The 10,410-nt window shown below is 35.9% G+C and overlaps 1 protein-coding gene across 1 annotated transcript in view; it reads right to left on the reverse strand.

The window, feature by feature from the left end:
* The window catches only part of LOC102928586 (vomeronasal type-2 receptor 116-like), a 35,280-nt gene extending 25,446 nt beyond the window's left edge, over nucleotides 1–9,834 (reverse strand). The window contains exon 1 of the mRNA XM_006996622.3: nucleotides 9,620–9,834. Coding sequence (XP_006996684.3) covers nucleotides 9,620–9,834 — 215 coding nt within the window. The remainder of the gene's footprint in view (nucleotides 1–9,619) is intronic.
* Between the last annotated feature and the right edge of the window lie 576 nt (nucleotides 9,835–10,410).

A 10,410-nucleotide genomic window follows, 5' to 3' on the forward strand; every position in this document is an offset into this window, starting at 1 on the left:
GATAAAGTAAATGTGGTATATATACACAATGGAGTATTACTCAGCTGTAAAAAAATCAATGACACTGTGAATTCAGGCAGATGCATGGAACTAGAAAATATCATCCTGAGTGAGGTAACCCAGACTCAGAAATACAAACATTTTATGTATTCACTTATAAGTGGATACTAGATGCAAAGCAAAGGATAATCAGACTACAACCTACAGCTCCATAGAAGCTAGGAAATAAGGAAGACCCTCAAAGTGATTCGTGGATCACCTTGGGAAGGGAAACAGAGGAGATATCCATGAGTAAACTCAGGATGAGGTGGGCAATAGAGATGAGGGGATGGGGGGGTCAGAACATGAGGGAACAGGATCATTGAGTTTGGGGAGAGATGGAGTAGGAGAACAATGAAAGAGCTATCTTGCTAGAGGGAGACATGATGGGATAAGGGATAAACCTGGTGCTAGGGGGATTCCCAGGAGTCCACAAGGACAACCCCAGATTAGACTACTAGTATTAGTGGAGAGGGTTTCTGAACTGGCCTACCCTGGTAATCTGACTGGTGAATACCCTATCTGTCATCATAGAGCCTTCAGCTAGTAACTGATGGAAGCAGATGTAGAAATCCACAGCCAAGCACCAGGCAGAGCTCTGGGAGTCCAATCATAGAGAGGGAAGAGGGATTATATGAGCAAGGAGGGTGGGGGTCAAGATCATGATGGGGAAATCTACACAGTCAACTGAACCAAGGTCATAGGAACTCATACACTTAGACTGACTGCTGTGGTGTCTGCATGGGACCAGACTAGACCCTCTGTATATGGGAGGCAGTTGTGTAGCTGGGTCTGTTTGAGAAGCCTCTGGAAGTGTGATAAAGATCTTTCCCTTGTACATGAGCTACTATCTGGATCCCATTACCTATGGTTTGACACCTTGCTTACCCTTGATGCAGGGAGGAGGTGCATGATCCTGTCTCAACTGAATGTTCCAGGCTTTTCTGTCCCGCCCATGGGAAGAATTACTCCTTTGGAGGTGATGATGGGGTGTAGGTTGGGGGGACATCAGGGGGGAGTAGAAAGAGGGATGAGAGTGGGATCTGTAGTTAGTATGTAAAATGAATAATAAAAAAGAATTTACCAAATGACGGATGGTAGGCTTCCTTCCTTTGCTTTGCTTCAGGCTGCTGCACACCATATGGGGGTGTTGACTTTTTCTACACACCCATAAGATTGTATTTGGAAGACCTCCCCCACTACATCTCCGCCTCAGATAACACTAACCATTTCATTCTCGAATCACGACAGGCACTCTAGTTCTCCTTAGAGTCTATACACTGAACTGTCTGAGAGACCCCACTGACCTTTGAGTCCACCACCAGTTTCCATTTGCTTTACTCTGGTGACACTGCTGGGTCAGGCAGGTGGCCACAGGAACATTGAAAGCAACTTGGAAGTAATTCTACACAGTGAATCTATCCACTGTAAGGCTATAAAGATAGTTGACATTATATCATGGATCTACCACACTAAGGTCAAGAAAGTGAAAGCCACGGACACTGCTGCCAATGAACTGTCTCCAGATTCTGGACCCATTGAAATTAAGGTTTCATCTGGCCCTGGAGACTTCCACTCTCTACCCCTCTACCTCTTCCTGAGAATTGGGTTTGGTATGAATACATGGTTATGGTCTAACTCCCATGGTCCTCAGGCAGGCCTAAACTTGGGAACCAATTAAGACAGATACAGGGAAGTTATTAGCTAATGTGACTACTGACCACAAACAAATATTCACCTTATTTTTGCTCACTGATGCCTGTTATTCTGCCTCATGTTTTAACACATAAGGATAACAAGAAAATTAGTGGGCCTCTGAGATTACTTGGTAGACATGTACCAATGGTTTGACTAAGTGTGCGTCTTCTGATGCTTTCCAAACTAAGTACATATGTTGATCAGGACCAAGAGATATTAAAAGTTTCAGTTTCTAAATTAAAACAGCAGTTATATTCCCTTGCAGAAATGGTCCTACAAAAATTTGAAAGGCTTAGCCTTCTTATGAGATAAAAAGGAAAACTTCATGGCTTTGGGGAAAAAATTGTTGTTTCTTGCTAATTGTAATTAGGGAAAGTCTTGCCATAGGGAAATAATTGGGACCAATCTCTGTTGTCTTGGTCATTCTGGCTAACTACTCTACTCTCAGCACTGGCTGGTCCTTTAATTTTCACTCTGATTGGATTAACATCAGGGCCCTACATCTTAAACTAAAACAATATAATTCCATGGATTGACTTATTTACTAACAGCAGTTGTTGGTACAGAGCCCTAGACCTTAGTAGGCCCCCAGACATTAGCACAACTGACTGAATGATGGAAGTACCATTCAGACTGTAAAACTCAGTCCATAGCACCACCGATGAAAACTAAAACAAAGGCCTAATCCATCAACTCTATCTTTCAGGGAAACTCTCAAAAATGTACTAACCTTGCATTTTTTGATTTCTGCTTCTGGCTAACTGTTCTTATTAACTAAAGTATGTCACCAAAACATGTTTTATGTGCTTAAAAGCTCACCAGGAGAAAGGCTTGGGGTTACACTGTGATGCCAAACACCAGTGCAGTTGTTGTCCAGCTAATAAAGATGTCATTTGGTTTAAACTAATGTCAGAGCAGTCTTCTCTGGGGAAAACACCACAACAGTGTCTTATTTAAAATCGTTCATTGTCTTAAAGATTTTATTGCATCTGTCTTTCACCCCCTTGGTTACACTTATCCACTGATACTTTATTTGGGGAGTCATTTTTAGAGGGATTGGTTTCAGTATGTTTAGCATTTGTCCATCACATTTTCTGTGAGGCTTTTGTATTTTTGTATCCTGCTGTGCTACTGAATGTCTGTATCAAGTGTATAGATTTCTGAGACAGTCTTCAGGATCTTTTTTTGTATTTTACTACATCATCTGCAAGTAAAGATGCTTTGATTCTTTTCCTATCTGTAACCTCTCTGTTTCTTTCATCTCCCTTATTTTTCTTGGTAGGAATACAAGTTCTATGTTAAACAGAAGTGGTGAGAATGGATATCCTTGTCTTTTTCAGAAATTTATTGAAACATATTGAGTTTTTTCCTTTGGTTTTGGTGATGCTGGCTGTGGGTTTATTATATACTGCCTTTGTAATGCTGAGGTCCATTCTCTTTATCCCTATTTTCTCTAGATTTCTATTATGAAATGATGTTGGATTTTATCAGAGGCCTTTACTCCATTTAATCAGATGATCAATTTTTTCCTGTACTTTAGTCTGTTCATATGGTAGATTACATTATTTAGGGATGTTCAACCAGCCTGACATTTCTTGGATGAGACAATAAGGTTATGCCATATAACCATTTTGCTATGTTCTGGAATTTAGGTTTCCAGCAATTTATTTGTGTCTATGTTAATCAGACATTAATCTATAATTGTTTGTGTTTTGGGTAGGGTCTTTATATGTTTTTGAAATCAGAATAATACTGCCTTCATAAAGTATGTGTTCTTTGTTTTTCTTTTTTGTGTATAATAGTTTGATATGTTAGTGTAAGATCCTCTTTGAAAGCCTGGTACAATTTTGCACTGACTACATCTGAATTTGTGCTTTTTTTATTTGGAAGACTTTTAATTAATTTTTTGATATCACTGGATGTTTTGGGTCTATTTAACTTAATAATGTTATCTTGATTTAATTTTTGTTGGAAATATGTATATCTGGAAATTTAGACATTTCTTTAAACTTATCCAATTTAGAGGGATATATATGTTTTTAAACATCTCTTTACGATTGTTCAAATGTCCTCAGTGTGTGTTGTAATGGTTCCCCTTCCATCTCTAATTTTAACTTTGATTATTATTAGGATATTATATATTATATATTAGGATATATATTATATATAACAATATAATTTTATTATAAAATTCATTAATTTTGATTATCTATCTTATTCTTTTTTAAAATTTATTTATTTATTATGTATACAGCATGTATAACTGCACACCAGAAGAGGGCGCTAGATCTCATTACAGATGGTTGTGAGCCACCATGTGGGTGCTGGGAATTGAACTCAGGACCTCTGGAAGAACAGCCAGTGCTCTTAACCTCTGAGTCATCTCTCCAGCTCCCTATCTTATTCTTTATTTGGCTAAAGTTTTGTCAATCTTTTATCTTTAGTTTCATTCATTCTTTGAATTGATTTTTCTACTTCTAGGTCATTAATTTCTACCCTGATTTGGATGAGCTCTTCATTTGATTTGATGATCTTACCTTTATGAGTTATTAATTGTTCTTGTATTTCCAAAAATTCCGATGTTTCATCAAGTTATTAGTTTGTGATTTCTCAAACTTTCTGATGTGGATTCACAGTGCCATAAACTTTACTCTTATGGCTGTTTTAAGTTTTCCCATAGATTTTGGTATGTTGTGATTTAATTTTCTTCAACTCTAAGAATTTTATAATCTCCTTCTTGTTTTGTTCCTTCAATCAAGTTTGATTCAGTTTTGTGTAACTTAATTTCTACAAATTTGTTTTCATTCACTTTTTTTGTTGTTTCTATCCTGAAGTAGTCCATGGTAGACTGAAAAATTTCAGGATGTGATTTTAATTTTTCTGTATTTTTATAGACTTTCTTTTTTTTTTTTTTTTTTTTTTTTTTTGGTTTTTCGAGACAGGGTTTCTCTGTGTAGCTTTGCGCCTTTCCTGGGACTCACTTGGTAGTCCAGGCTGGCCTCGAACTCACAGAGATCCGCCCGCCTCTGCCTCCCGAGTGCTGGGATTAAAGGCGTGCACCACCACCGCCCGGCCTATAGACTTTCTTTTATCTTAATATGTGGTCTATTTTGCATAAAGTCCTATGAAATCCAGAGAAGAATGTACATTCTTTAGCTTTTGGTTGCAATGTTCTTCAGGGATATGTTAAGTCTCTTTGATTTTTCAAAACTCGAAATATATATGACCACAAAAACTGCAATGTTATAAAATAATAGTGACAGTTAAAATCTAGAACCAAAAAAGGACACAGAAAACTTCAAATGAGAAAGATGAAGTCACATTTAAAGGGAGACCCATCAGAGTAGCAGCACATTCTTTCAGTAGAGACTAGAAAGCCAGAAGGGATGGATGTTCTACAAGTCATGAAACAGCACCAATGGTACACCAGACTAATATAAATAGCAAAACTGTCAGTCATAGTAAGAGGGAAAGGTAAACTCTTCATGATAAAAAACATTGAAGAAAATTATTACCACTAACAGTTTTGAAAAGGAAATGGGATAGAATAATTAGGTCTCAACAAAAGGCAAAATAATGTCCAAGATGTCAGGAAACAATTAACAATTCCATAACACTGAATAATAGACATCCAATAGAACAACCAAAAGCAAAAAAAAATGGCATGAAGTAATACATAACATCCAATAATAACTCTTAATATTTATGGTCTCATAATATTATGACAAGACAACATAAATAGATTGAATCAGAAAACAATACCAAGGGTTTTTCTGTCTCCAAGAACGCAATTCACAACTATGATAGACCTCAAATTAGAGTTAAAGGATGGAAAATAATTCCAAGCAAATGCAAGCAAAAACTTAGCATGCATAACTATCCTAAGATGTGACAAATAAGACATCAAGCAAAACCTATTCAGAAGAAACAGTGAAGCATGCTTTCTCCTCATTAAAGGAAAACATCCAACAACAGGGTATTACATTCTAATCATGTACACATTAAACACAGGAGTTTCCAACTTCCTTAATGAAACAGTATTAGATTCAAAAGCACAGATCAACCCCAGAACAGAGATGGTGAGTGACTTCAATTCCCCATTTTCAGCAACAGACAAGTAACATGGAAAACCTAAATAGAGAAATTCTGAAGTTGAAGGACATCATAAGTCAACTCCATCTTTATATTGAACACACCTAGTGCATTTCTAAACCTCTAGATAGCTGATGTGTTTACAGAAATTACTGTTTGTCCACTATGCATATAGCAGCCTTCAATAACACACCCACATGAACTAATACTTTCAAAATGCCCTTGAAATATCCACATTCTGGCCCAGAACCTTTGTTTTATACCAACCAATGGGCATTGATGATCAAAATCTTGAGAAGACAGTTTCTACACAAAACTTATTAGTTTGAAAGCTTTAAAAAAACTATAGAGCACAGATGATGTAAATAAGGACTACTTTATGTTTCTATGCATTACGTACACATCAATACAAAATATGGGACAATGTTTCTGTTTCACTGTGAGAACACAGACTTGGAGCTTCGCATTTTCTTCTTCTGGGAACCAAGATACTGTGGACAACTCAATAGGGGATTATATCCTGCCCAAAAAGTATTACATATGAAATTTTCACTGAAAGGTATTCGCTAACTGTGTTGTTTTATTGGGTCTACTTACAAAGTGTTTCTGGTACTTAGCATCTAGAAAGATAGTGGTTAATACTATTGCTAAATATGTAAATATTTATTTTCTTAAAATTTCTATATAGACCATGCCTGTCTTGAAAACCTGTCTGTGCCACACAAATGCTCAGATTATATGTGTGCACCACCACAATAGCCAGCAACATACTTGATTTGGATAGCACATTTTTTTTTACCAGCAAATATATAATTAAAAAGTTTAAAGTTGAAAGGAGGACATATTAAACTCCATAATTTAATAATTGTACATTTTTACAGATGATGAATTATTATCCTCTACCCCATAAATATATATTCATGTCATGATGATAAATATATTCAAAAGTTGCTTAACATTTATGAACGTGTATAAATATTACTGAGAATTATGGCAATTAAGGACTTAATCATTAATTGAGGATTAAACAGAAGGGTTCTGCCATTTCTGAAAAATATAGTTTGATAACTGATAAATAATAATACTTTAAGAAGTGTGACAATGGTGCCTGAATTCACAGATTGGTCAATAGGAAGAGTAGGAAAGGATGAACATCCTGTGTGGGTTGGTAAGTGTTTCCAGCCTCACATCATTTCCATTCTATAGTAAAAGTGATTCAATAAATATTCATTCTTCTGAATAAAATTGATGAAGGTAACTCAGTGTACAAATTGATATTCACCTAATCATTTTATTTTCCAGAGAAATCCCAATGACTGAGATTCTCTATTATTCTGGAAGGAAAATGCTATAGTATAATTAACATGATTTTCCTTCTGTTATTTTAGATTGAGAATTCATGACCAAAGATGAACAAGATTAAAAGATAAATACACTTTGTACAATTAAAAGTTCATGTTATTTTATAGCTTCTGAATGAAATATCATAAATATTTAAAATAAACCTTACATTGTAAAATATTTTCAAATAATCTGTAACCAGATATTTATGTCCTTCAATTTGAAAAATACTGAAAAATGGTGAATATCCACAGTAAACTAGAAAAAAATCTTAAAATCTGACTTCACAGGTTCATCTAATATATAAATTGCTTGAAGTTACTAATATACAAATGCACACACAAATAATACAATGCAACTTGGACATAATAAGTCAGCAGTAGTTCAAATGTAATGTGAAGAAAAAGCACTCCCATACACAGTGAGAGAAAATGTCACTACTTTGCAGAAAAATTGACCACCATGGATAAAAGATTCTATAGTGTGCATAAACATGTGCTTATGTAGATTCATATGCTTAATCAGATGGTAGACATATTTTGTACCTACTAGATACTATTCTGTACCTATAAAATATTTATTTACCATCTTTCTACAATAAGAAAGTAAAATCCAATTAGAAAATTAGACCACACAAAACTAGTGAAATAGAAAATAATGTTAACTTCTCAACTCCTGATCTTTTGTAGTTATGTCAAAATAAATAGAACTGTGCAGCCACAATTAGAACATGAGGAAATTTAACTGGAGAAAAACAGAAAAATCCATTTTTCAAATTACATACATGATTTCTCATACCTATGTAAAAATTTTTTATCAAAGGCATCACAGCAGTAATGAGCCTTGAAAAGTATAAGATTGCATGTGCCTCACTCTCTAAGAAAGGTACAATTTGAAAATGTGTTATCTAAATCAAACATGCTAATTTTTATAGCTTTTATTGCAAGTTTATTTTAGTTTCATTTCTGATTTCATAAGATATTAAATCATTCTTACAAAGCACTCTCTTCTTTTACATATTAGATAAGCCAGCCACAGAGAGCTCACATTATTACAGTTCCCTTGCAGGCATGGGGCTGCTGCTGTATAACCTGAAGGGGGACTTAGGCTGCTACACAGCGGTGACTGATCTGCTAAGATTAGAGAGCAGAGAATAAGAGGAGGAACAGGGACACCATCTGCTGTAAAGCAGAAGAGTCTCTTTCCTGCATGCAAGGTCAAGTGTCTGGTAGACCGTAGAGCTTTGTAACCTTACTTGAAGTAACCAATGATCCTTGGAGCCAGTACATTCTTCCACAGAATATTTTATTTAGATGCTAATTTTTAAATTTCCCTAGCTGCCTTCAGTATGTCCATTTAAGACTAATCCTTTCAAGATATCCTAAATATCAACTAACATTTCACACTTGAACACTTTTTCTCTTCCTACTTCTGAATTGATTACTTCCTCTACAGTCACATTTAAGCAGCCATAGTAATGCTATACTGATAATTATCCAACCTCAGTCCTATGTTTATTTTAGGTGATTTTCCACCCACCGCCTCGAACCTAACTCTTGAATATGTATTTCCATATTGCCATTGTTGAGTTCAGACTTGAGAGTAAGCTGGATTTCTCATTTTCAGATACTTACTGTGTGGTTACCTACAGTGATGGGCATGTGAGCCAGAGATGAAACACACCTGACTTCTATTAAACCTCAATATACATGATTGTTTCTCTTTAGCACGACCTAATAAACTCAATTAGACATGTCTGACACTATGTGTCAATCTTGCATCTTTGAGAATAACTAGAAGCAATCCTCAGAGGCCCCATCACAATTAAGGGGCACACAGAAACACATTCATAACAATGAACAAATATATATTGTGTGTTCATGAAGCAAATAGGTAAGCCTCTAAGTTATCAGATAATACAAATATTAGCAGTCATATAAAAGAATCTGAGACAAATGAAAGCATTTCTAAAGCAGAAAGTTGGTCTCAATGTCTAATTCTGACATCCCTGCTCTCAAATCTTCAGCAGCAAACACAGATAATGCTTTTACTCACACACAGTGAAATCACTGGTCACTGACTTTACTGGTATCATCTCTCCTCACAGGAGCACAGCCTGACTTCTAGAGTCCCCTCAAATACTCTATCATCCTTCTATCATCTAATCCATCTGCAGTAGAGTTAATATTGAAAATATCCAAATCCTGAGGAGTTAGAGGCTTGGCAGAGAATATCAGGGAAAATCCCAGTGTCTACTGCGGAAAAGAAAATGAATAAAACTCAAATTCCCATTTTCCCCTTGAAAGCACAAGATGAGTCACTAAAAAGACAGCACCACAGAAAAGATCTAGGAATCAAAGTGAGGAATAATGATATTTGAATCCATACTTCCCCCAAGGCACATGAATGTCAAATTTAGATAATGAATAAATGGAAAAAAAAGACATACTCAACCGTAAAATCTCTGTTAAATTTAGTCATCCGCCAATCAATTGTTCTATTGAGTGGGTAGATAGCAAAAGCAGGAAAAAAACCAGTAATCATCACATTTCCTTTACCAGTTAAACGGTAATTCATTCTGACTAAGCACTCAATGATGCTGTAGGAACACACAAGAATAGGAATCTGCAGAAAGATAGAGATAAAAATCCAAGAGAACAGCATATTAACAAAGTATCTGGCCATCCGTGAGAATGATAATGTGAACTCTAAATGTCCAGCATGGATATGCACAGCTCATATGTGTGTGCATGCTGGTTTTTAAATTTTTGGTGGCTGAATTTAATCACTTGAATCATCCTGAGTATGTTCTGACAAGAATCTTCATTCCCCCGTGGAATTCTTTTACACTTTCTTCCCACAGGCTTTGAATCTGAGGCCCTGCATTAAGGATCACAAACAAGATGGTTTAAAAATATTTTCTTAGGATCTTCTCTAGCCACAGGCAGCATGACTTCATCCAAGATCATAGAGAACCTGTCCCAAGGCATGAAATTCTCTTGTTGAATTTGTCCACAAGTGTGAACCAGGAAACTATTCATGAGAAAGCCATTAATGATGATACAAACATGTTAAACCAGATGATGCTATAACAGACGAAAGGGAAGAGGGCCAGAAAAGGCCCATGCCAGGCCTGACCAACTCACAACAATGGAAATGATGTTCTGTAGAAATAGAGACTATCAATTGTTTTGCTTTCTAGGGTCTCCATGAGTCACAGAGTTTTCCTTCTTCTATAAG

Source organism: Peromyscus maniculatus, chromosome 1 (genome assembly GCF_049852395.1).
Source record: "Peromyscus maniculatus bairdii isolate BWxNUB_F1_BW_parent chromosome 1, HU_Pman_BW_mat_3.1, whole genome shotgun sequence".
Classification (NCBI taxonomy): domain Eukaryota; kingdom Metazoa; phylum Chordata; class Mammalia; order Rodentia; family Cricetidae; genus Peromyscus; species Peromyscus maniculatus.